This window comes from Toxotes jaculatrix, chromosome 7 (assembly GCF_017976425.1).
Source record: "Toxotes jaculatrix isolate fToxJac2 chromosome 7, fToxJac2.pri, whole genome shotgun sequence".
Taxonomy (NCBI): Eukaryota; Metazoa; Chordata; class Actinopteri; family Toxotidae; genus Toxotes; species Toxotes jaculatrix.
The window spans coordinates 21,345,747-21,372,692 of NC_054400.1; the positions used below are offsets into that span (position 1 = coordinate 21,345,747).

General features: G+C 44.9%; 1 protein-coding gene across 3 annotated transcripts in view; it reads left to right on the forward strand.

The window, feature by feature from the left end:
* The window catches only part of ncor2 (nuclear receptor corepressor 2), an 83,072-nt gene that overhangs the window by 47,379 nt on the left and 8,747 nt on the right, over window positions 1–26,946 (forward strand). The window contains exons 15-39 of one of the 3 annotated variants that reach the window (XM_041041457.1): window positions 2,155–2,288; window positions 4,034–4,194; window positions 5,494–5,556; window positions 11,243–11,385; window positions 11,533–11,671; window positions 12,534–12,963; window positions 14,133–14,253; window positions 14,720–15,005; window positions 15,815–15,862; window positions 16,192–16,356; window positions 16,538–16,674; window positions 16,820–16,907; window positions 17,073–17,180; window positions 18,031–18,134; window positions 20,618–20,768; window positions 20,859–21,008; window positions 21,166–21,258; window positions 21,832–22,049; window positions 22,143–22,488; window positions 22,631–22,834; window positions 23,564–23,815; window positions 24,820–24,972; window positions 25,075–25,359; window positions 25,494–25,680; window positions 25,775–26,157. In XM_041041457.1, the coding sequence (XP_040897391.1) occupies window positions 2,155–2,288; window positions 4,034–4,194; window positions 5,494–5,556; window positions 11,243–11,385; window positions 11,533–11,671; window positions 12,534–12,963; window positions 14,133–14,253; window positions 14,720–15,005; window positions 15,815–15,862; window positions 16,192–16,356; window positions 16,538–16,674; window positions 16,820–16,907; window positions 17,073–17,180; window positions 18,031–18,134; window positions 20,618–20,768; window positions 20,859–21,008; window positions 21,166–21,258; window positions 21,832–22,049; window positions 22,143–22,488; window positions 22,631–22,834; window positions 23,564–23,815; window positions 24,820–24,972; window positions 25,075–25,359; window positions 25,494–25,680; window positions 25,775–26,157 (4,549 nt within the window). The remainder of the gene's footprint in view (window positions 1–2,154; window positions 2,289–4,033; window positions 4,195–5,493; window positions 5,557–11,242; window positions 11,386–11,532; window positions 11,672–12,533; window positions 12,964–14,132; window positions 14,254–14,719; window positions 15,006–15,814; window positions 15,863–16,191; window positions 16,357–16,537; window positions 16,675–16,819; window positions 16,908–17,072; window positions 17,181–18,030; window positions 18,135–20,617; window positions 20,769–20,858; window positions 21,009–21,165; window positions 21,259–21,831; window positions 22,050–22,142; window positions 22,489–22,630; window positions 22,835–23,563; window positions 23,816–24,819; window positions 24,973–25,074; window positions 25,360–25,493; window positions 25,681–25,774; window positions 26,158–26,946) is intronic. The other 2 variants (XM_041041458.1, XM_041041459.1) reach the window with 2 other exon arrangements.

Below are 26,946 nucleotides of genomic sequence, written 5' to 3' on the forward strand. Positions count from 1 at the left end.
AGTCCAAGAAGTTAGTTGCTGTCAGTCACCTATCTAACTTATCGAAAGAGAGTCACTAATACCATTTTGTAGATGAAGAAAAACTTGTTTTACACTCCAGGCCTCACCCATTATCTGCTGTCAAACACGTTTAGCAAGAACAAGCACTACTAACTTTACCCCTATTTTTGTTGTGTACAGCGGATGCAGCTTAAGAAAGACTTGATTCAGATTGTTTTTTCCAGCTGGACAGCAGAGAAGATTTAGCATTGACATTTTTCCTGTTGTGAAGTTGGACCTGTTTTAACTTTGGGTGCACAGAGCATCTCGCAAGGCACACAGTACAGATAAATGTGATGTATCTGCCGTGCAAACACAACAATGCAACAATGACTTAAACTCTTTGAAAGCTGCTAAAAGTGGTGCACTGTGTAGCTTAAAGCTTGTCCTGTGTGGACACGGCCATGATCTCACTACCAGTACTGAAGCTATAGTGATGTCTTTGCAGAACAGTGAGGTAGTTTAAGCCATAAAACACCAAAGGTCACTGAGCAGTGCTGATCAAGTGCCACAATTTGCTCAACCCCACATGTCAGCACTATTTCCATACTGACAGTTTTTTTTAAACACAGGTAATTCTGGTGCTAATGAGCTCTCAGTTATTAGTTAGCCTCAGATCAGGAGCTAGCTGTTAAACTTCATGGTGGCGGGCGCTAATGAAATGGCACATTAATTTACTGGCGACCTTTTCCTGTGGGTATGAGGCTGGTGTCTCCTCATCTTTTCTGAAGAAACCTCCACTCATTACCTGGCGGGTTGCTCTACATCTCCTGAGTAGCAGCTAGCACTAATAGCTCACAGTCACAGAGGGAGGTAGATACAGAAGAGGAACAGAAAGTGTAGTGTTATATGTCAGAATGGCTGCAAATGCTAATAGAGATTATGTTTGGATAGTGGAGAAATGGTGGCGATAAGTAATAAGCTTAATGCTAATGTGTTTTCAGCCTTACTAAGTCTAGTGGTAGTGAAGTGGCTGCTCTGTTGACTCTTTCTCTTTCTGTAGGTCTTCGCCTGGATCAGCTTGGGGCATGTTTAGACTCAGTGCTAACAGATCTGCATAGGGTATAATAGGGTGGATAGAGATTATTAGGCTGATGATGCATCGGGCTAAAGGGAAAAAAAAAAGAAAAAAGGAAGCAGACTCTGAGCTGCACGTGGGGCTGGGAGACCATTAAGTCCTATTGAGTTATGGCTCTTATTTGTTTTCAGTCCGAGTTAATTTCAAAGGGAGGGAGAGAACATTAGTGATGTTGTGCAAATGGTGAAAAAGGGTATGTGAATGAAAGGTGATGCTGCTCTTCTCTCTGCCATTTTGCTCCTTATTATGTTTCTTAGCCAGGAGCCACATGCAAAGTGCCTTTTGTGTTTTTTTTAGAGGATATATTTAGTAAACAGATCAAGAAAGGTTTACATTTAAAGTTTTTGGTCAGGCTGTGCGTCTTTAGTCGTCTGAACTCTAACCCTAAAAGCCCAGACAGGCAGGAAACTGGTAAGGAAGTGGTTCTGGGTGCTTAAAGGACAGAAGTTATACGGCAGAAATGTGCTGCTGTAATTTCGGAACTTTCGTATCCTGTTTTGTTTTGCCTGTGCTGAAAACGAGGAAGATTTTTTTAGGTTGGTAAGTGTTTTATACTTTAAATAAGCTGAAGTAAGTTTTTGGAAATGACAAAGTTAGGAATTATTTTCTGTTTCACGTTTCTAGGTTTTGTTGCGTTACCTCATCAGAAATCCAGCCAGACATCGTGCTGTCTGCAGCTGTGTACAAGAAGTACATTTCTAATCATGTTATAATAATGTCTTAGATATCAGATCCACCACAGGAAGTGCCACCTCACTCAGTGTTTGCAAAAACGCATGAGGAAAGTGCATGTGGTGAAAGGAGATAAAGATAAATATTGCAATCATCTATTTAAGTAACACAAACTCACTGACATACACTTCAGTTGCAGTTGCATTTCTTTTTCATGTTTGTGAATCCACACGTTGAAGTATGTGTATCTCAGGTATACAGGTTACAGGAGAGGATGTGGGGTTTGTTTCTAAGCCTGTGTGTCCAGTCACCTGGGATTATCTTAGTAATAGAGTGCCTTGCTGTTGCTCTGTCTCTCATTGCAGCATGGCCAGCAACAGCAACAGCAGCAACAAGTGAACCGCAGCAACCAGGAGGACAAGGAGAAGGAAGAGAAAGAGAAGGAGGGAGAGAGGGATGAAGAAAAGAATGAAGCTGAAGACAAGGAAGATGGAATGAAGTGAGTCACTTTTTAATACTGTCTAAACCTTCCGTGTCACGTCCTTTGTATCAGATATTTTATGAAATTTCAAGTCTAAACACTGTGTGCTGCAAAGATGACTTTACTTACTGATTTAATAGAAATCACACTGACAGACTGAGAGGAAAAGATGGAGCCGAGTGAAAACGTTTCCGCCACATTGTATGAGCCTGAACCTGTAAAGCTGCAGCAATCTGCTAACTCTCGCCATTTCTCCAACACACAATTTTTAGAATTGTTCCAGGTCAGGCCGCAAGCAAATGGAGTAGGAGTAAGTTTTGGCTAGGGGGACGTGGATCTGGAAATCCAATCATTCTGTAACCCTTGAGCTCTTACTCCCTCACCTCCAGCAAGACTTTCCACCTACATCAAATTCAGGAGTCCGTTCTTTCTCCCTGTTAAAACAGCTGCTTTCCTGTTTATGCTTCTCCCCTTCCCAATAGGGTGCCAAGTGTCATTTTTTAAAATTCTGTGCTTATTTTGTTAGTCTGGGGGTTTTTCGGTGGGGAAAATAAGCAGTATGATTAGCCTAGCTGTCAAATTGAATTGCCATTGTGTAGGGAGGATTGTGTGTGGGCAAGCAGGTGGGTGCAGCGGTGGTGGAGGGGGTGTTTTCAGGCACGGTGCCAGCAAAAGATGCAAAACCAACAGATGGAATATCACTACTTTCTGTTGCCAGAAAATTAATTGATAAATACTGTAGTCTACCTCTGTATTCCTGCACTGTATTATGACATCAGCTGAGGTTGTACACCACAGCAGTTTCAAGCAATGGCAGGTCATTTTTATGACCAGTTGTGCTAGTCTCGAAGATGATGATGAAGCACTGCCTCCTGCCTCCCTGCTCTGAGACAAGGCCAGGGGAGTCCGTGACTTCCAGCCTCCCCCCACCCACCCACCTGCCTGTCACCCCTGGCACAGCTGGCTCGTCTATATTTAGTGTGCCACCAGCTCCTCTCAGCAAGATTAATGGAGCTAGGGGAAGATGAATGGAGGAGCACTGGGTTCAAACTTGGTGGCTGTCTCCCAGCATGGCATTGTGTTGACACTCGATAAATTATCTTGGAAAGAAAAAAAAAAAAAAGCAGTGTTGGCCAGGTTTGTCTCCCTAAAGCCAATGCAGCGTAGAGGCCAACATATAAGAGACGTAAATTTTCTCAGAAAAGATTGTATTGGTATTATTTTACTTGTGAGATCTCCCTGTTCCCAAGTTTTTTTTTTTTTAGAATTGTTAACACATTCTATCTTTATGATTCTGAATAATACCACACAATGTACAATGCAACCTACAATGTTATCACAGTGGCACCTTTTTTGTTGGTAGCTCTGTACTTCAGCACATTGGGTCTGAAATGAGACAGTGGCTAGTCTGAATGTCATCTCTCTGATGGTTTGTACATTTGCGTCAGTTTACAACAGTTCAGGACTTGTAAATCTTTTTACACATTAAAACAGACCTAATGTCATCATATATGACATGTGAGTACATAGTTTTTGCAGATGTTGGTAGCCAAAAATATGTGACCTATAGTCAGCAGCGGACACTTGGCATCTTCCTTGGTGATACTGGACCTTGCCCGTACTACAGCCATATGCAGCTCGGGGGCTTTATACATTCAGTCTGATCTTCAGCAGCAAAATTAGCGGACTGTGTATTGTATGTACACCTTCAAAACATCCCGTGTGTATCTCTTGCTGACTGTGTTGACATTTCTCAAATGCAGGGATGACACCTCTGGAGAAGATGCAGAGGACAAAGAGCCTGCTGTGGCTTTCAAGGGTCGACGCACAGCCAACAGCCAGGGGCGCCGCAAGGGCCGCATCACCCGCTCCATGACCAGTGAAGTGGAGGAGACCACCACTCCACCCCTCAACAGTGAACTCGGTTAGTCTCTTCTGCGCTGCAGCAAAATGTCGCCAGTGTCCCCCTGCTGTCTGGTGTTTTTTTAACATCAGGTCAGATCAGATTTAACATGCGGCAGATTGCAGACTGTTATTTAAGAGAGAGACGGGATGATGTGTGAGCATTATGAAATTAATTATTGATCCGGTGATAAGCACACAGACTAGAAACTTTATTTCATATTCATCATAAGAAAACTTGCATGTTATTTCTAATGTGGTGCAAAATATTAATATATTAAATGTTATGTGTGAAAGGTATTGTAGGACAAAATATTGCACCTGCCAGGAGCAATTAAACAATAGAGAGGATTTATAGGTAATTATTTCACTACCACCTCACAAGATTTAATTTGTCACCTTTGATCTAGTCGTGGCCTCCTGTCCCACACCACAAGAGAGCACTATTGTTCCTTTTGTCCTCCTTCACTTATTGACTTTCAGTCTTTCACTCATGACTTTCTGCCAAAGTGACACTCATAGATGGCACACTAAGAAATCAAAGAGTGAAAAATTGTGACTGCATGAGATGTGTAGTTTAAATCTCATCTGTTTGCAAAAGTATTAAAGGACAGAATACTCAGTGTGTCAGCAGTGCGCCCCCCCCTCCCCCCATTTAGCTCTTTGTTTCCTCGCAGGTGGTAAGTCAGCCGTGCACCCACTAACACTCTTGCTGCAGGCTATGAGGGATTTCTGATGTTTCAGCAGTTTTGTGTGTACGTGCTGCAGTTGCTCCTGCAGTACAGGTTTTAGTCGCAGGGAATCCCCAGGTGACTTGGGCTATAGTGGCTATCATCAGCCCCCCCCACACACACACACACACACACACATACCCCTCTACTGTTTTTTCCCCTGCTGGCACCAGTGCTAGCTGGCCCGCTGTGCCCTTCACAGGTCCATATAGAGGACACATAAGCACAGGCTCCTGCTCCGTTGTCTGCCACGCATGGCCAGGGTCAGCCTGGCTTATGGCCTGTGCAGGGAAAGAAGCCAGTTGTTATGTCTATAATCATTAACTGACTTCTCTCCTTGGATTTCCTGCTTCCTCCATCTAAAACAAACAGTCCCTAGCGACCCGCGCTGCAGTGCCTCACTGGCAAGCAGCACAAGCTACCCTGCCCCCCACTCTTATTCTTTTTTTCTTCTCTAATTTCTCTCTCTCCTTCCCTTCCTCTTGTCAGTCACTCCCTAACCGACTTTGTGACAACTGCCCACCCCCCACCCCCTCCTCCCGCCTTCTCTAACTTGGTGGTTCTCTATTTTTTTTTTTTTTTTTTAACAGCCAATCTGGAGATGAATGAGAGCTCTCGCTGGACTGAAGAAGAGATGGAAACTGCCAAAAAAGGTAATACAGAACAAAACTTCTTCTCCCTGTGAAGTGTGACTTTGTCGCAGTAACTTTGCATTATAATTGAGAGACCGAAGGAAAGAACATTAGCTGCAGATCGAGCACTGTGTTTTTTTGAAAGCATAAGACAAGTGATGCGGCTGTGACTTCCTGTTAGTGAGGCAGCAACTGCCACGTGCTGCTAGGTTGCGTCTATGCGTGTATGTGTCAGTCTGCCTGGACTGGGTCTCTTGCTCTTTGGAGCCGATTCCCTGTCTCTGTGGGTCAAGGCAGCCTGTCTTTTTATCAAACAGGCTGTAAAGTCTGCCTCTTATCAGCCAGCCCCTGCAAATGCAGCAGTCATTAACTCAGCCTGTTTATTGTCTCTGACTGAAGATTACCCAGAAGCCTATGGCTGATTCACAGAGGTTGCTGACATTCTGCCCATTTTCCTTGCACCAGCGGTCTGTGTCAATGTGTTTGACAGTGTTTTTTTGCATGCAGTGCATGAGTCTCAGTTACTGACTGAATGAGCTCCTCAACCTCAGTGGTTTCTAATGTGTACTACTCCTTTGATAGGGATTCCCCACTGATCTGTTACACTAGGCTGACAGTCAGATCTGCTTCTCATCTGCTAGAGTATTTAGAAAAGACATATTTATGTGATTCAAAAATAGGTGATGGCTGCTGCGGACAGTTGTGTTAATATTTATTAATATATTTACTTTTGACTTCCTGCATTTGTGTGTATTTAAATGCATCTTTCGATAGATGATTTTTAAAAGCTTGGTGTTAGGTGGCTGTGTACCATCTTTGTAAGGTCAAGTCTTGCTTTCTGTACATGACTCAACGGAATTTCACTTCAGCATGGCTGTTTTGTGGCCATTTGTAGATGATGTGTCATCGTGCTTCGTGTGACTCTCAGTTCTGCTTCTGACTAATTTAACCTGTCCTTCCTTGTAATCAACAGGAGATGAAGTGCCTCTTGCAAGCAGCTATCAGCAGCTTGAATGTGATATTGAAACCACATTTGGTCTACAGGAGTTATCGCATCTGTCTCGTGCCGTTTGAGTGTGTGTGTGTGTGTGTGTGTGTGTGTGTGTGGTGTCGTCTGCAATTTGGGGTTTGTGTATGCTGGCGGGTTTGTGTGTTAAGGGGTTATTTTGTGATAACTGGTGCTGGCCTGGCTCGAACACGGTCCTATGTAGTAATCCCGGTTAATGTCTTCAGTTCCATTCTCCTGCAGCAGGATTAGTGGGGGGCTCCATCCCAGAGGATTAGCCAGGCAGCTCGGTGGGAGCAGGGCTTCTATGAAGGTCTTATGTAACCACAACCACACAACCCCGGCTACAGTACCAAGGGCCGAAGAGGAGGAGGAGCTGCTCTTGCCGTTTTTCATCAGTTCTAACAGCCACCCCCACACCTGCCAAAAGGGATTCCCCTTCCAAGAACTCAGACACTCCAAGATCATAACTCCCCTCATCCATTTCCTCATAGAGTTGAATAAGCTTGTCATGGTGCTCTCCCTTGCAGGTGCTTGACATGTATATGCTTTAAAGAGGCTTAGGTGTCCTGATGCTAATGTATTTATCCCCTTGAACGAAACAGATCAGAATAATGGCATTTATAGTGCCTGGCAGAACATCGGCCTTCCAGCATGGCAGCGTGAGCCAGTGCTGCCTTTGAGGATGGCATGGCCACACTTGGAGATGGATCTCTTCTGTCTTCACTGCTCATAAAGTCTGGTACCTCAAACAAGGGGACGGCCAATCTTTGAAAAGCCTCTCTCTTAAACCCACCAGCCCTGCCTGCTTGTGTGTATGTGTGTACAAGATATGTGTGGCGAAGGTTGTGTCTGTGTGCACTCGGTCAAAGCTGTGTGTGTGTGTTTGCATGTGCACCCTTCTTGGCTGGCGTTTATGTAAGTGCACTAATCTGGCAGGCTTTGCTTGGGTGCAGGCAGGCAGCTGGATAATGGCCCCAGCTCTGCTTGCTGGAAGAACCCATTTAAAGGAGCAGCAAGTAGAGAATGCCATATTATCTTTCCCCTCTTTCTCCTCCACTGTTGCTCTATCTCTGCCTCTCGCTCTGTCTGTCTCTCTCGGATGGGCGATGGCAACGGCCCAGATTGGCAAGAGCTGTGGAAGATTTGGCAAGCGCCTCTTTCCCTCACTCACTTTCTCTCTCTCCCCTCTAACTCTGTGTTGTTATAGACTGGTGAGAGGTCACATTCAAGATGAAAAGCAGGTCAGTCAGGAAAAATGTGAAAGCCTTTATGCTTTCTCATGGTATCAACATCAACTCCCCCCCACCCTCCTGTCTTCCCCCTCTTCTCCCTTTGCTTACTCTCCACTTCTGTATCCTTTCCCTTTCTATTGTCTCTTTAGCACAGTGGTGGTGCTCTCTCTCTCTCTCTCTCTCTTTCTCTCTCTCTCTTTCTCTCTCTCTCTTTCTCTCTCTCTCTCTCTCTCTCTCTCTCTCCTCTCCCTCTCCCTCTCCCTCTCCCTCTCTCTCTCGCTTGCTCACTCACTCACTCGCTCTCTCTCGCTCTCTGCTCTCTGTTTACTCTTGGACTGCCTGAGTGTGTGTTTGTGCCTGTGTGCTAGAGTATTAACAAGAGAGAGAGAGAGGGTTCGAGTGAGTGTGTACTCACTCATGCGTTTGTGTGTGTGTGTGTGCGTGCGTGCCGCTGTGCCTGCTGGCAGAGTGAGGTAGGGGGAGGGACAGACCGACGGAGAGAGAGGGAGGGAGGAAAAAAAAAGAGAGATAGAGGAGAGATCAGATGAGGGGAGAGAAAGGCTGAGCACATAGCACCGCCCCACAGTCCCACTTTCCTGTGGAAGTCTTCCCAGACGACCGCCATTGGGGAGAGACACGGCAGAGAAGAACAGACCAGCACTCACCGAAGCACAGGGAGGACAGAGTGAGAGGAAAAGGAGGGGAGAGGCCAGGAGCATGTGCTGTTTTGGAACACGTCAACCTGACACCGGCTCAAGTATCAAGCCAGCTGGCAGGAAGAGCGCCGAGACTGAGCTGTTTTCATCTCCTCTGCTCTGGATCGGAAGGCCCAGCCCCGAAGAGCTTCCCGGCTGGCCCTCCGGAGATCAGACTGTCTGATAGTGTTATCCACAGCAGGGCCACGAGACGACGGCTAGAGTGACAGGCATGTGACAGACAGGAACAACCACTTTCTAGCTGCCCCAGGTGTTGATTGGACTTTCTCTGGGAGGAGCTAACGGGAGTACAGTGTCCTGATTGGATGTGAGGCTACCACCTGCTTCAGTATTCCTGCTGCTGATTGGATGTTTGTTCCATGTGTGTTGCTCCAGCAACTAAGGCCCTGAGTCAACCAGAGCTGCTTGGGATTGTGCTTTGAGTACGTGCTTACAGTGGAATAAACTGGCTGTAGTTAGAGGTCATAACAAAGTGACCTTTGACTTTTAGTAAACGAATGGCATCGTTATTGCTTCAAGTTCAGTGTGTGCAGCAAAGTAATTGTGATACTGTGATATTATGCCACTGTTTGTGTCTTTTTTTTATCTTGAGCACGTGTATGTTTGTGTGTACTCTGGCAGGTTGGAGTGTGTCTAACTGCCCCCCTCCCTCCCCCTTGTGAGACGACTGTAAAAAGGTTGATAGGTGTCGGTCACGTGTCTCAGTCCTCTTGGAGCGAGTCAGGCCAACTGTTCTTCTTTTCTTTTCTTTCGTGGAGAAGCTCTCCCAGCAATGCCTTTAGCGGCAGCGATGAATATTTCAGCTGAAAAACCTCTTACACTTTAACACTTGACAGGTTGTAGGTACGCAGCAGCTTTTAGACACCATCAGATCAGACTTGAAGATCACCTTTGCTTGTTATGGTAGTTCTTTTTATACTGGCATTAATAAATTCTCAGCATGACTGTGAATATTATTCATCTTATCACATTTTTGCTGGGTGATGCACAGCTTTCTAGGTGCAAAAGTTTTTTTTATATCAGTAGGTATGTGTGACAGAGGTAGTATTTTACTCATGTCAGTGCAGGGATAAATATAATAAATTTTCTTTGAATGGGATGGATTGAACTGAGGAGCTATGGTGTAGACAATTTTCTTGGTACTTTATCATATTTGGGGTGACATGTTTCTATTTATCTTCATATCTTGTTTGCCCCTGAGTATCCCTGTACACGTTAAATAAATACGGCCCTTTGGATAATATCCTGGAAATTAAACATGTAAACAACTAATAGACCAGCTTTTATTGCAGCTATTACTTATTACTAGCATCATTCAATAAACTGTTGGTGTCACGGTCATTCTCTGTGATTAATACAACAGTTGAAATGACAGGGTTGTAAACAGCTGTCCTTTCCTCTCCTTTGGCTGGAAGTTGTGCTTGTTGTCCTACTGCCTCCATTAAGCGATGAGATGCAGAGACCTCTGAACCCATGTCCAAGGTTATCCTAGGAGGTGTTGGCTCTGTGCCTGTTAATCCCCCCCCCCTTCCCCCACACAACCTTTTGAGAGGCTGTCCTGTTGCCAGGACCTGTCAGGCTGGCACAGGAAACAAGTGGGTAGTGTAAGCTTAAGCCTCTTACAACACACACTCTTAATGAGCTGCCTTTAGCTAACAGCAGACCGGAGTGGGGAGTGAGGAGGAGGGGTGCTGGTGGGGTGGATGCCACAGCAAATTATATGCTATCTGTCTTTCTCATTCACTTGCACTTACACATTGACTCCTCTCTCTACATGTCTTCTTTTAGCACACATACTCTAAGCGACTTTGTTTGTGTGTAAATACTTGTGTCGCTATACATTGTGAAGACCGGTTTCAGTTATAGAGTGAGGACATTTTGGGGAAGTGAGAACATTTTGGCCGCTCCTCACTTTCTAACACACCTTCAACGGGCTGTTTGAGAAGTGGTTTTAGGGTTCAGGTTAGGCATTTAGTTGAGATGCTTAAGGACAAGCTTAGGGGCAAGGGAATGCATTATGTCAGTGAGCGTCCTCGTGAAGATAGAAGTACAAGTTTGTGTGTGTTTGTGTTTGTGGGTCTGTGTGTGTGTGTGTGTGTGTGTGTGTGTTTCATGACAGGTTGATCTATCACAGCTCTGGCCCAGCGGGTGCCTGTAGACTCTTGTGTAAGGCACAATCATGTGGTTGACTGGGTAAAAGACCAGGGTTTCTTGGAACTGGGTCACATCAAAGTCAGTTAGAATATGACACAGAGTGACCCCAGTGGGGAGAGTTACTGATGTCACTGGTGTGACTGACAGGTCAGCCACCACACCACCACTCCCCTCGCTCTTACTCTATCTCTGCAGTTGGTCTCTGTTTAGGAAGTGTAACTTCTTGAGCTATGCGGTTGCAGAGAGTGTGCGACTGTTTGTATTGCAGTGTGAAGTAAACAACTAGGCTGTGCTATAGTTTTGACATCTATATAGAGACAGATGCGTGTGACTGATGCTTTACCATAGCGAGACCATGCTGTGCATTCAAAGAGCTTGTGGTTGGAAATATTTTGTGTGGTATAGAAACCTTAATAACCATTAAATTTAGGGTCCTGCACTTTGCACAGCTTACATCACTTTTTTACAGCTTCATAGAGAAAATCATTTGATACGAAGTGGGGAAGTAGCCATGCAAGGCTACATGTCATCTTTGTCTGTCTGTCTTTTTTCTTGTCCTGTCCTAATCCCTCTGCCTGTCCATCTGTTAATTCCAGGCCTTCTCCAGTATGGTAGGAATTGGTCCGCCATCGCCAAGATGGTGGGATCAAAAACCGTGTCACAGTGCAAGAACTTCTACTTCAACTACAAGAAGAGGCAGAAACTGGATGAGATTCTGCAGCAGCATAAAATGAAATCGGTAAGCACAGGGAAAGTTTCTGAGTCATATTTGCACTATGTTATACTGTAGTACATTATACTGATAGTGTGAAGTCATTCAGGCTTTTTTGTTTTCCGAAGATCCTGTGGGCTGGTTTCATGTAGTGCGTTTTTTGTTTCAACTCAGGAGAAGGAACGAAAGGCCCGCCGTAGGGGCAAAGCCCTGCAGAATGAGGAGGCCAGCGCCCCATATGCAGCAGAGGAAGAGGAGATGGAGGGTTCAGGAGCCAGCGGCAATGAAGAGGAGGCCCCTGAAGATGGAGAAGGTACACCACGCAAGAAACATTATGAATCTTTTACAGTTTAAAATTGGATGCGGTCTCAATTTACAGTATTTTTACAGCTGTAAAGTATAAATTGATTATAAAATGGTTCTGTGCATCAGCATTTAATTCTGTAAGATGATTAACATCATACTTATACATAATGAGGGTCTATAGGTAGTAAGTTAATACATAAGCTCTTTTCCAGAACACTTTTACATTTGAATGCAAATGTAATCCAAGTCATGATGCTAAAACTTCCTTCTGTTTATTACTGAGGCCGTCATATGTGGTGGTGTTCTGGACTTTATTATATTTCAGTCAGGTTCAACACCACTGCAAACAGCAGTCTCAATAATACACGTATTATTAAATTGATATCTCTCTCACAGTGTCAGTCAAACAAACATTAGCATCATTATAAAGGTAGAATTTATGGGCGATCTGTCATATTAGATTGCATTAGATTGTACAGGGACACCTAATAAAGTGGTCACTGAGTGTATATAGTATCATGTAACAGCAAAACTGTTTGACTAGCTCCCTATTAGCTTGAAGAATCACGTTCTGCAGTGACAATCATAAAAGTAACCTGAAAATCCTCCTGTTGTCTGTTGATAGAAGTATACCGTGTAGCACTGAAGCCCTGGGGGATTTCATCCATCATCCCAATGGTTTTGTGTTCCTCATTGTACGGTGAAACCTGATTAGGCAGAAGACTGGCACTGTGAAGAATCTGGCTTAGGAGAAAGAGATGGGGAAAAATATGGGGGAGAAAAGGACAAGGAGATATGACGTGATTTATAGTATGAGCCCAATCTCGCCTTCTGATCTGTGTTTCCCTTTTGTGCGCTGTCCCTGCCAGGTGGAGCCAACAACAGCTCTGACACAGAGAGCTTGCCCTCGCCACACTCATCCGAGGACAGCAAGGTTAAGGAGGAGGGCTCAGGCAGGTCGAAGGCCGGCTCCAACGCCGGGGACAAGGAGGGGGCCGGGGCAGACATGGGCCAGGCAGGGGATGAAAAACCTCCAGTCAAGGAAGATGCAGACTCAGCCATCAAGCAGGAGATAAAGACTGAGACAGGGGAGCCCAGCAAAGAGCAGCTGCAGCCAGCACCACCCAGTGATGCCACCGATAAAAAACCTCCTACAGCAGAGACGGAGGAAGTCAAAAGCTCCGCCAAGAGCTCCAAGAAGGACCAAGGGGCCAAAACAGGCTCCCATGGGGACAGTGACTCTAGTGCAACTTGCAGCGCTGATGAAGTGGAGGAGACAGACAACACAGATAAGAACAGGTAAGAGCTTTTAGCAAGAGATAATAGTGAAAATTAGAAATGTATTTCCCATTCATTGAAATTAGAAATGTTATACTATTTCTTTGTTTGGTTTTATCAGTGAAATCATCGAGCCTGGTTAAGATGATTAGTGTCAAAGGGCCTCTGGTTTTTGAGCAGTGGTTTTCTAGGCGTCCTACTTCTCTGGTCTGCCACAGCAGACATCAGAAAATAAAGCAGCGAGGGTTTTGAAGTGTTATTAGTTGCCTAGCTACACTGTACGGCAGTGAAGCCGTATTTGGCAAGCCACTTGTGTGTATAGCACAGGTTGCTCTATCAACCAGAGATTTTACTTGCACTTTGTATGAATGAGAAAATATATTTACCATATATATATATATGTGTGGCTGTCTGTGAATGAGGCCACAAGAAATGGGTGTCAAAGTGCGTGGGAGGAGTGATTACTTTTGTTTGCACGGTATTTGTTCAATTTTTTCCATGACAGCAGACTGCATGTACTGGCAGAGCCGAGGGAAACGCTGCCCTCTCTGCCAAAGCAAACAAAGGGAGTGAGTGTGTGTGTGTGTGTGCATGAGTACGTGAGTGAATGCGTGCGTGTGTGTCTACACACTCTTGTGTTGTTGTGCATCAAAGTGTGTGTCCGTCTGTGATTCAGAGAATGCTGTGTGCTTTCGACAGATGTGCGAGACATGGATATGGATTTTTACTTGCAATTCTTTTCCACAGTGAGGCTCTGTCAACACACATCCTGCATCCATCTCACTCACACACACACACACACACACACACACACACACACACACACATATCCCATAAATGTCTGCCTTCCCCAAACATTTGAATACTTAAATACTTTGTTCAGTGTGTGAGGATCTGTGAAGGTGCCTGTGAATCCTGGGGGGAATGGGTCGGCAGGCGTGTGGGATAAAAACACCGTCAAAACCTCTGCTTTTTTGTGTTTTATTTTTTCCTCTTCTGAGCATTTTCTAATTAATTATTGGATTTGGGGTTCAAGTGGGCAAAGCAAATAACAGAAGGCAATTTTTGGCCATACTGAAGTGGTGCGGTACAACATCAGTTGACAGAAACACTTAATAGAAGATAACCTACCCTCTACCCTCAGCCTCCTCTTCACTCCCACTCACTTATTTGTGTGTCTGTGTGTGTAGAATGACTTCTCCAAGACCAAGCCTACTGAACTACGCTCATGATGGGGTCATATCCTCCCCACTACAGAAGCCCATGGACCTGAAACAGCTCAAACAGAGGGCTGCTGCTATACCGCCTATTGTGAGTCACTAGTTTTTGTGTGTTTCATTGTGCTTTTTTTTTTTATGTTTTCTCGCACATCACACAACATTTAGGTGAATAGCATCTCAGCTTCTCCAGCCTTGGAAGATGTCTCTGACCCAAGCAGTGTTTTGTAACACACACTCTACCAGTACAGTAGTATTGACACTATCCTTGTCACTCTGCTTACAGAGATAACAGTGTAACAGGTGAAATTGTTGAGTCTTATTTGTATAAGATAAGCCGGCCAGATGGAGGATGATGGGGTAGATTGCTTTGTGAAGAAGAAATGAGATGCCAGGGAAACTTTAACTTACCAAGAAACAAGAGATGTCTTTAGCTATCATGTTTGTCAGATGCTGTATGTGGCTAACCATATGTGAAACCCCAGGTAGGGCTGGGCTTGTTTTATGTGTGTGGTGTGTATGTAACCTTTTTTTTTCTTTACCTCTCATCCTGTGTGTAGATGCCAGAGGCCTCCATGCAGGGCAGTCAGCGGAGTGGGAGTGGCAAGACAGTGCTGCCCCCCCATGCCCTGGCACTGTACCAGCAGCAGATCACCATGGCTCATGGGGAGTCCTCCCAGGAGGTCAAACAGCAGCAGCAGCAGCAACAACAGCAGCAGCAGCAGCTTTCAGGCCAGCCAGGCAAACAGCAACCTTACACCCCACAGACAGACAGAGACAGGGAGGCTCTTCACAGCAGCAGCCCTCGCGTTCGTCCACGCAGTCCCTCCACCAGCGACAAGGATGGTACGAACACCTCCATCATTACAAAGAAACTACTTTTATTGCCAATAAACTAATTTAGCAGCTGAAGTTACAAATGTAGGAACCCCTCTCACAATTTCCAGCATTTGTTCCATATTAAACGTTGTCTGTTTTCCCATCCCATTACTTTATTTCTCTATGATCCTTAGTCTCACTGTACTTCAGAGTGTATGTCTGTATAACATGGCACATTGCTGAAATTGTCAGTTTTAGAATATATGGGATAAATGGTTTTATGGAAACCAGATTAGCACTATAAATGAGTTTTAGTTGCATTTGATCTAGTTTTACTTAGTTGGTCCGTGCTACATGCTCTAACCTTGAGTCTGTGTTCTCTAGTGTTTAGGGTATTCAAGTGTTTCTGGGACACTCGTGGAGAGGGAACTGATAAATGATCTGGTATTGCTACTGACCCAGAAGGGAATATAGTCTAGTTCAGTGCACTTACTGTGAGTTTGTGGAATGTGAATCTCTGAGAGCACAGTGTTAAGACTTTTAGCAGCAGTCCAGACAAAGACGGGTCTTTTATAACCAACTGGGCACACGCTTTTTCATGATGTTTTAGAAAAGAAAAAGACTTCAGAATCTCTTTACACCTGCCACACAAGCAGGTGTGGATATATCTTCAAGCTACATCCCAGCTAGTATTTATTAGCATTTCTCTGCATGTGAATGCTAAATTCACATCATGTGGTAAAAGTAGTAAACATAGTTTAAGGTATGTTTGTAGGACACAGCAATATAAATTCTGTGAGGATGCGATGATCTGTGGTGTGTTTGTGTCCCTTCAGAACTGGAAGGCAACGAGAGGTGGTTACTGACCCTCCTGCAGGGATTAAGTAGGTTCACCCCTTGCCCTCTCCCCCTATTCCTTTCTAATTGCACCTTTAGCACACTACAGTGCAGTCACCTCCTCTGCTGGATTTTATTGTGTATAATAAATATTAGCTGTGGGTTGTTGTGTATGTTAGCTCAGTTAATTCAGTGGTGTGTCACCTTGGCTGGGAGGTAGCGTGAGGCGTCCTATTCGCTCATAACGATGAGTGTCAAAATGGTATTGACAACAGTGAACTAGCAGTGGCAAAAGGACAGCTTCTTGGATAAGTGGAGGTCTAGTTGAGTGCTGTGTTTTGGTCTTGACTGTGTTTGTGTGTCGTTGCTGTTTCAGAAAAGTCCCGGGCTTTCTCTCCACATGGTGAAGCCAAGAAGCAGGCACTGGGCCCTGATGATCTAAGGACCTCCAACATGGGTCGCGCAGTTCTCTCCCCATACCCCATGTCCCCACGAGACATGGCTAAGATCAGTCACGACCAGAGCTTGCTCCAATTCAACTGTGAGCACTCTTCTCTCTCCTGTCCTGCCTCTTATATTCTTAAAAGGCCTAAATTTTAATATTAACTTAATTTTTAAATATTAGCTTTGGAAAAAAAAAACCTGCTTCATGATGCTATCAAACCCTAGAAAGCCTCTGCCAAAAATCAGATCTCAAGCTCATAATGTCTCCTGCCTTCCAGCGTTCCAGCAAGCAGGCCACCCTTCACTCCCCAGTCTGCCACAGGACAGTGGTAGGCTAGGAGCAGTGAGACCCCTCACGATGCCAGAGCCACCACCTCTCATTTCCTCCACCAAGCCAGGGGGCTCCATTACACAGGTATAGCACCACACAAATAAAACCATGAGAGTTTGAGTAGTTGGCTCACAGACATTATTTTTAATATACACTTAGTATATTTAAATATTCACTATATGAAATATTCTGTAAAGACATGGCATCACCATTGTGATCAATTGTTCAGGGCACCCCAGTGCAGTTGCACAGCCCAGCTCATGGGTTGGACCATGGGAAGATGCCCCCCATGCCTTGGATGGATCAGAGGAAAGTGGGTGAGTAGAACTGTATAGAGGGTCTAGTGCACTTTGAGTTTCTCTCTTCTGTATGTTGCCATTAAGCCTGATCATCTATCGCAGCAGCATTGAATATGGTCTGTCTCATTATTGTCTTTCTGTCCATTCGTTTCTTTTCCCAAACTGTCACACACCATGCTGCAGGTCCTTTCCCTGTGGTAAAGCAGGAACAGTTGTCCCCTCGCAGCTCGTCCTCCCAAGCTGACAACCTGTCGACACAGGGGACACCTCATGATAGTGCTTCTGGACGTGGTGGGTGGCTCATCTTTCCTTCTCTTTCATTTCCACGTATAATAAACTAGTATTGGTGCTTTGCTTTTACATTTTTCCTTGTCCTGTGCAGTTCAGTAGGTAAAGAATGGTACCGGCGCAAATATTCAGACTCACTTTTTCCAAGTTTTGTTGCATCACAGACTTTTTTGCCATCAATCAAGATGCCACACACGCTTGAATAACAAAGCCATTCCACATGTTTTGCCGAGCACTGTCATGCTGAAAAGATTTACCTCCTCAGCATGACAGTGACCTGAGGCACACAGCAAGGACCACACAGGAGTGACTTTGGGACGAGTGTTCGAGTGACCCAGGCTAGACTTAAAATCTCAATTGAAAGTTGGTGCAGAGTTGAGTTCACCGAAGCTCATCTAATCTGACAGAGCTCGAGAGCATGTGAACAATGGGAGAAACTGCTTAAATCCATGTGTGCAACGTTGCCACACATATACTCCAGGAGATTCAAAGCTGTAATTACTGCCAGTGGTGCCTCAACACTTCAGTTTTCCATTTTTAAAATGAATTTGCAAAACTGTGTTTTGACTTTAACATCACCAGTTACAGAATAAATTAGAATGATATAAGTCACATAACAGTGATTAAAAACAACCTATAGCATTTGCTTTGGTTTTGCTGCTCTACTCACAAGCTTCTTTTCATATCTTGCCTCCTTGCCCTTCTTTTCTTTCTTTTTTTTTCTTTTTTTTTTTTCTTTCTTTTTTTTTGCAAACTTTAATTCCCAATGCTTGTTTTCCACTTTAACTACTCTTAATACTATTTCACACTTTGGCTTATACTGACAGAAGTGTCTTTCTTACTATTTTTACAGCTTCTATTCCAGCTGTTCAGGGGGGCAGTATAACTAAGGGCATCCCAGGGACCAGAATGCATCCAGATTCCTCTATCTCCTACCGAGGGGGCTCCATTACTCAGGTGAGCTCAGACCAGCAAAATACTGTGAGTCTAGGTCCTTGGTCCTTTTTAAAGCTGGTATCAGGAATGTCCTCAAGTTTTTTTTTCCTCTCTTTCTGCTTATCATACTTAAATTTTTCTACCTAACAAAGCTGAATGGTGGAAAACTGGTGTAATCTACAAATAGTGCCCTACCACTATGGTTGTACTCTCAGTGTGTAACAGAACCTCCCATATGTGCAGTTTGTCATCACTGCGTTGGGTGTGGCAACCCTGATGTGAGTGCGTTAAGAATATTCTGCTGACAGTGTTCAAGTTTGAACATTGCATTACGACAGATAACTGGCAAACAGCTCTCTTCCCCTTTATTTAGAGAACCTCTGAACATCTGAAATGCATTAAATAAGTCAGTTTAAAAATGAAACACAGGAAATGAGCCTTTATGTAGGTTTAGGAGAGACTTGTTGTTCTATATAAAATTATATTTAGCCCAGTGTTTCCTGTTAGATCACTGTGCAGGAGCAGAGCACTCAGGTTAATGAGTTGCTTTGTCCAGAGACTGATGGGTGTAATTGATGAACTGAAACTGGCACTATGTTGAACTGTGTCAAGGTTCATGATAGTAGCAGCTTATATGGCTGGTACATAATCAACCCACACTCATCATCTTTAATTACCCCTCCCCCTCCTTCCTGTGGTTAATACTAATTTTGCCCATATCACTGCCATCACTTGGCACCTGCCCATACCGTTTAGCAGCCACTGCTGTCAAACTTAGCAGCCCTCGTCTTACTGGGCTTTGATTTGTGTACTTATGATGAAAGAGAGAACAGCAGATCTGTTGAGAGGTCATGAGGCTGGCCAAGTGCTGTGGCTGCTGGATTTCCCTGCTGCTGTGACATAACCAAGGCTCTGAGTGGCCCTGTCGCCCTGGCAACAGGTACACACTGTACCGCATCTGTTCCCTATCTTATTTATCTATTAACTCTAGATGCTGGCTAAACCCAGTCATTGATATGCCCACTGTAATATCACATCCCACTGCCATACAAGACAGAGCCGTGCAGAGGGGGCTGTTAATCCACCGTGACAGATTAGTAAGGAAAAGGTGAATGCGATAAAGTATAATCAGTGCTGTTGTAAAGGGACAGCTCATTTGTTTGTTCGTCTTGCTGATGCATTGATAGCTGTGTTTGTAAGCACCCAGATATGGCAATGGTGCACTTTCTTAAGGAGTAGGCGAGGACTGCTGTGGTCAGTGCCATCTGATCCTGTAAACGAAAACCCCCTCCGAAACCCCATCACAGCCCAGCCTACTTATCCGGCCCCCAACATTCAGCGGCGTCTTCTTGGAAAAGCTGCAGTCAACAGACAAGAAATGCGATCTCAGGCACTACTGTGTCTCCTACTAAACAATCCACCCCCGCAATCATCTCTTCACCAAGTAGTGTAGAAATATGACTCATACTCAGGGTACGAGTGATGTGACTCAAAGGTTTTAACAAAGCTGCCCGTTGTCATCTGCTGTTGCCAAGTGGTTGCACCTCCACTTCTTCGGGGAGTACTATTCTGTTTTTCAAAGCGGTGTTTGTTTTGTGTTTTGTGTTGAAGGCAAAAACAAATCAAGAAACAGAATACACGTTTTGTATGTTACACAATGTTCAATGTGCATGACAGTCAAATTAACAGCTCACTGTTTCTCTAATTACATCCAGTTCAACAGTCCTGAAAAGGACAGAGAAAGAAAAACAAAGTGTTTCCTAATCACTCACACGCTCTGTCTGTACCATAACTGTATCAGTGAGGATTATTGACCTGCACTGTGATTTATTAACATCCCTTCGAAGCTGTTTTCTAAACTAAGTTTGTTAGGGGTCTTTATAACAGAGAATAGTTAAGTATTCTATTGAGTAATAGCTATATAACAGTCTGTTATATAGCTGTGTTATGTAGCTATGTAACAGACTGTTATGTACCTGTGTTATATATCTATATAACATACTATCTAATATAGATATATAGCACAGTGTTAGGCTATATAACAGAATTGACTATACAGTGTAATCGCATTAACGCTGTTGAATATTTCATAGTATACATCCAGTGGTGCCTGTTACCTGTGCCTGACTTGATCGTGTGCATTGCTGTTCCCGTTGCTATAGCAGCTCTTTGCAGTAAGCTAGAAAAGAGGAGCCTGTTGGGAGGGCTATGTATCCTGGTGCTGCCTGAGGAGACAAGTTCAAGTTGGTTTACTGACAATGAGGCTAGATTTTGTTTTTCTTTTTGTAATGTGACTTTGGCATGTAAAGGTGGTTGTGAAAACTGTCAAGTTTGACTGAAATGATGCTTGTAAATGGCTCCTGCTGGTAGTCAAGGCCGTCTCTTGTAGGTCCGTGCTACAATTTGTCTTAGAAAAGTCAAAATAAGATTTGGACTTTTTCTTGAGATCAGCTACTGCTGCACGCTGAAAACCTGAGGTCTCATTTTTCTACTCTTCACCACAGGGGACACCGGCTGATGTGCTGTATAAGGGAACCATAACCCGTCTTATCACAGAGGACAGTGCCAGCCGAGCTGAGAGGGAGCGGGAGGAGGCACTGTCTAAAGGCCAGGTTGTCTATGAGGGCATCAGCGGACACATTCTCACATATGACCGTGAGTACTTCAGTTCGGCTGCAGTATGCTTTATGTCAAGGCCAACTGTTGCTTTCATTTTGCATAATCATGCATCTTTGTCTTTTGTAGGCTCTGCCTCTCAGACCCCTAAAGATGAGGGCAGAGGCCCTGGGCAGCCTGGGGAAATTCTAGGCCTGAAGCGTCCTTATGATGCTATGGAGGGAGGCATCTCTAGAGGATTGCCTATGAGGGATTCGCTGTCTGCGGCCAACTGTGAAGGTATGAGAAAAGTCCACTTAATCCTCTGCCGTTCTCACAAAATGCTACTTGATGTGATCATGTTTGACCCTTGTTTTATCACATTCACCTCTTAATTATTGATGAAATCATGGTTGCTGTGGTCTTGAATCACACTAATCCTTCCCCTTTTCCCCAGGTCTGATTGGTCGAGCCATGCCTCATGATAGGGACAGTCCACACCACGCACCTTACAAGGATGCTCATCACATCCGTGGCTCCATCTCACAAGGTAGGGTGGATAACATAGCACAGCAGATCAAAGTGACACAATAAGTCTGAGAAAAGTCTTAAAGATATTGCATTAAATCTTGGAATTGTATTTAAATTTATCTGCTTTGCAAGAGACGGTTGTTTTAATATTGTCTGTTGTCTCTGTTTGCATTGTCTGTTTTTGTCCTGGAGGTGCTCTCTCTTTGTTTTCTCACTTCCTCAGCTTTCACACTCAGTGCTCACTCAGCAAAGCTTCAGAGAAAGATAGCTTTTTCTTTTGCTTTTTTTTTTTTTTTACCTTTCAAGAAACAGATTGTGCCAGATTATCAGAACTCACCCACTGGCATAAGTGCTTTCATGTTGGTATTGGTGTTTATCTGTCTGATAGAAGTCTAGTCAGATAACCATCCTGTCTGATCTTGCCCAGAGACAGCAGTGGATGAAGCTGCTCAAAACCTTTGTTCGTGTCTGTGCTGTCTGGATCTTCGTTTCTCAGCTCACTTCTGCCTAAATTATCCCCCCAAAAAATTAAATTAAAATAGGCTGCCCACTCTCGTTTGAAGAAAAATTACATAGATTCTTATGATTTCAGGCATACCTCGTCATCTGGACCCTCAGGATGGATACCTCAGGAGGGAGGCTAAGCAGATGAAGAGAGAGAGCTCCCCACCCCGTGGACCCAGTTCGCTTTCTGACCCAATGAAGAGCAGAGAGGCCATGGTGCCCACTGTGAAGGAGCCCGGGCGCTCCATCCACCTCATTCCCAGAGAGGAGCTCCGACAGCCTGCCAAGGAAGGCAACATATCACAGGTATGAACACACTAACATGCAGACTCTATCCAACCTTTAATGTTTAGCCCTTTCTACACTTAACTGATTATTTCCTGTTGTGCTTCTCCTCAGGGAACACCCTTGAAGCAGGAGCCAGCCAGTTCAGGGAAGCGTCATGATGTCCGCTCCATCATCGCCAGTTCACCACGTTCCTACCACAACACACCTTCCCACCTGGAGATGCGTGGTGAGAGGGGCCGCTATGAAGAGGCGCCAAAAGGGCGCCCCAGCGCCGTGGTCAGTACGGCTAGCCCTATAGCCCGCTCTTCTCCCCTCACACTGGGGTCAGAGCAGGGAGGCAAGGCTCATCATAGCCCAGTGGGCTACGACGACAAAGGCGCCTTAAGGACCCCTTATCCTGGGCCCTCCCATCGTGGCTCCCCACTGCCTAGGGAGGCAAGCCAGAGGCAGCATGATGGTGGGTAGATCTTGTGCAGTCAAGACAGTTGTTTTTGTTTGTTTCTGATAAAAAGTCATTCCTATAGCCACACGAGGTGAAATATCCTAAATCAACATACTTCACCTCATGACTTTGTTTTGTTTCTTGGTTTTTGCTCCAGGTTCCAGTAAGAATCCACCTCAGGAGCGTAAAGCCACACCGACCCCCAGGGAGATGAGTGCCACCAAATCACCGCTCCCTGGTGTTTCTGATCAGCAGGCCTATGAGCGTCTGCTGCAGGGTCTCGGAGCTGCGGACGTGTACCGTCAAATTCCCTTAGCCTTCGACCCTACAGCGCTGCCTCGTGGCATCCCTATTGACCCAGGTAAAGCCACTGCCAAAACTGGAAAAAAAAAAACATGGAACATGCTTTGTGCTCTGAAATTCAATTTGAATTTTTTGAAAGCCTGGCACACCTTCTCAGCAGGTGTTTTCAGTTTTTCTGACCTGATGAGACCTCTTCTCAGTTGAGGTTTGGTGGAGCTTTGCTTAGAGTTATATGAGATCAACAAAATCCATGTTCTGTAATAACCATAAAGGAGCACGTTGTCCCAAAGTGTCCAGACCAGCAGCAGCCTTCTGTCAAAAACACATCATTTTATTGCAATGAGACTTTAGTGCTGGCACAGAAGTCGCTCAGCTTTTGCCACAGCACAGTACATCAGCATCTGGCAAAGCGCTGCATTTGCCAATCAGGTACATGAAAATACACATACTAGGTAGAATACCAGTGTCTTTGTGTCTGATAATCCTTCAGACTGGACTTTATGGTTTGTATTCTTCTTGCTAGTAGCCATAGCACCATGACCACACCATAGTAGTCCTTTGCAGTGTTTTGCTGGAGGTCCTGTTGATCTGAACACAGTCGGACAGGTAAAACAAAACAGTAAATGGAGGAAGATATCAATCAAGCACAATCTGTGCACACCCAGACAGCCCTGAGAAGGCGTCTAATCAGGGAAAATAAGTGAAGACATCTCTGTGGCCTTTAATCATTTTGATTGGTTATTTAGTCCAATATGAATGACAGACGTTTCCTGTTCTTCATCCACAGCAGCCTACTACTTGCCTCGCCACTTAGCCCCCAATCCAGCGTACCCTCATCCCTACCCCTACCTCATCCGTGGCTTTCCTGACACCGCGGCCCTGGAGAACCGCCAGACGCTGCTCAATGACTACATCACCTCCCAGCAGATGCACCAGTGGCCTGCCGCCGCTGCCATGGCCGCCCAGCGCTCAGACCTGCTGAGGGGCCTGACACCACGAGACCAGGCCCTTCCTCTGCCCTACTCTGCAGCCCCACGTGGTAAGGCTTAACGGGCCTCACAGGACTCAAGTTTGAGTCATATTAAGTGTGATACGCCTACACATGGAGCTTACTCAGAGCTCTTACCATTACTGAGCAGCAGCAGGGTTTGTGCTGCCTGGATTTCATTGAATTATTAAATGTGTGTCAGGTGAAACATTTAAAAACTGCACTGCTGTTTGTGACCTACTTAACCTTTTATATCACTCTGCACCTCTGGTATATAAGGCATTCACAAAGATGTCTATATAACATTATCATGGTCTATAAAAGGTTGTAAACTTAGATGGATTTGGCTTTAGATATATTTTTCTGAATCCATTGCTGTAAATTCTTGGTATTTAATGTTACTTGGATCTGATTTTTATCTTAAGCTATATGTTGCACTTGTCTGACCCTTAAAATTGTGGGCACTCAGCTGGTGCACTGCATCAAGCAACAATTAAAGATAATTAGCAATGAAAGCATCAAATACATCTAACTTGCAACAGCACTGATCTTCAATTTGTCTATTTTATACCAGTAAGTTGAAATACATTCAAGTTGCTGAAAAGCTGCTGTCACTTGGAGTCAAAGAGGGAGCAGTGAGTGAGTTTGGTTTTCAATGTAATGAACCAAACAACAACAAGCCAGAAGTGCAAGTATTAACAGGAACACGTCTTGTGTCATCCATCAGTGATTTTGTCTTGAAACACTCATCAAAGCAGAATCTAATCAGTCTGTTCAGTCTGATCGGATGGTACTCTCTCATTTTAGTGCCTTTGTTGCAATCATTTACTTTGTGTCAATTTAATAGTCGATTTATAATTTCTTTTTTCAAAAGGTAATTCTTCCTCGCATTATTATTTTACCTATCAAAACCTCAAACTGTTACATTCCTAAGTGACAATGGACCAAAATGAGACAGCAGTATATGCTTTATTTACCTTTTATCCTCCACACCAAAACACATCAAGACCAGGTATTAGGTTTTCCTTTACCCTTCTCTTCTTTCTGTCCCCTAGGGATCATCGATCTTTCTCAGGTGCCACACTTACCTGTCCTGGTCCCTCCCTCTGCAGGGACAGCCGGCTCCCCAATGGATCGCATCACCTACATCCCTGGGGGAAGCACCACCTTCCCTGGCAGGCCTTATACCACCTCCCCCATCTCACCAGGTACAAGTCAGTTCATACGGCTAAACTCACCTAGAGATGAAATATGTTGCCCTTATTGTTTTCATAATTGTTTTTCTTTTTCTCTTTACTCCTCTTGCACAGTTGGCTCCTCGCACATGAACAAGATGCAAGGCACATCCTCATCTTCAGAGCGCGAGCGCGAACGAGACCGTGAACGTGACAGAGAGAGGGAGCGGGACCGGGAGCGAGACCGAGAGCGGGAGAGAGAGAGGGAGCGCGAACGGGACCGGGAGCGAGATCGTGAAAGAGAACGGGAGAGAGACCGGGAAAGGGAAAGGGACCGGGACAGAGAGAGAGACCGAGAGCGCGACAGAGAGAAGGGCGGGTCTCTTGGAAATGTGGAGCACGCCCCCATCTGGCGACCAGGTGTGGAGCAATTTATTTATTTATTTATTTATTTTTTTGTTAAAAGTAAAGACATATACCAGCAACAAAAATGCAGTTCGAGGAAAGAGTTTTGCATTTTTTAAAATTAAATGAGTCTGTTTTGTGCTTCACAGGTACAGAGCATAGCCTGGCAAGCAGTAGCAGCAGCAGTGTGAGACCTGCTTCCCAACCGTATAGCCACCAGCACTCCCCAGTGTCACCTCGTACCCAGGAGAACGTGCAGCAGAGACCGAGTGTCCTGCACAACACTGGAGGCAAAAGTCTTTCTGTCAGCGAACACTCCAGCTCATCTGTGTTACGGTAAACAGCAAAGCTAACTTCTCTTAACATTCACAGCAAAGATTGACATTTTGATTATCATTATTTACTAAGTGTGTTTTGTTTGGCCTGTCAGGTCCATGCCCTCAGGGCCAACCCGCTACCAAGGTTACCCTGGCCACCTTCAAAGGACGGGTGTGCCCCCTGAGGCCTACCCACCTGTCATGGACTCAAGTGTAGCCAAAGAGCAGAGTCGCGATGGAGGCAAAATCAGGGGAGGTCTACCCAAGCATGTGCAGGACCAGCACGGACCCTCCAGTAAATCAGACCCCAAGCTGTCCAACCCCAGCCCAGGTGGAATATACCCAGGTTCCTATCCCTCGGCTTCAGGCCGGCCCCAGCACCAGCTGCCTCCCCAGTCGGATAACCCTCCTGGCCGTGGAGAAAGCGGTACACCTAGTAGGGAAAAGACTCAAAACAAACCGATGTCCATTCAGGAACAAGAGCTCCGAGCACTCGGTAAGACCACCATGACTGCGGCCAACTTCATAAACGCGATTATTATGCGTCAAATTTCTTGTGAAACGGGGATGCCAGAGACGGGCTCGCTTGTTGCCAGCAGCGCCACTGATGGTAAGACGCTCTGGATCCCAGGGTCCCCCTCATCACCCAGACCCTCCCCCGTCAGTCTGTGGCCTATTGCACGCTGTGGTGGTTGGCATTATCAAATCAGCCCAATTCATTTACATATTTTTCTTTCAATGCTATAATTTTTTACTTTTTTTTCCCAGTTTTATTATGAGTTTTTCTTTATAAACTTAAAGACCACCAAGGGTGCCCTCTGGAAAACCAAACCTCTAGCCTGTCCAAATTGGGCCCGACTGGCTGAAATTAATTATGAATATATGAGACAGTTTATAAGCTTAAAATATTAATAGCAAACTACTCAACGCATTCATTTTTCCATGAAGAAGATCCTAGGTGTCCTTTAAGGTGTCATTTTAAGGTAGCTAAAGCTGGTAGGACATTAAGGCGGAACATCCTTTGCTGCTTATTTTTAATTTTCTTTTCGTAGACGATGTGAGTTGAATTTATCGTGGCACCCCTCCTCCCTCCCCTTCGGCTGCTTACTTTAAACAGAATATTTCACCACATGCAAGTGGGCATGAAAAGAATATTTTAAACACTTGAAAAGGCATTGCACCACGGGAGACTTTTATATCCCACAATACATGAGACTGCTTGTAATTCAGGCACTTTGACTATATATATGCGGTGGCTCTACTTCACTACTGCATGTCTTATGAG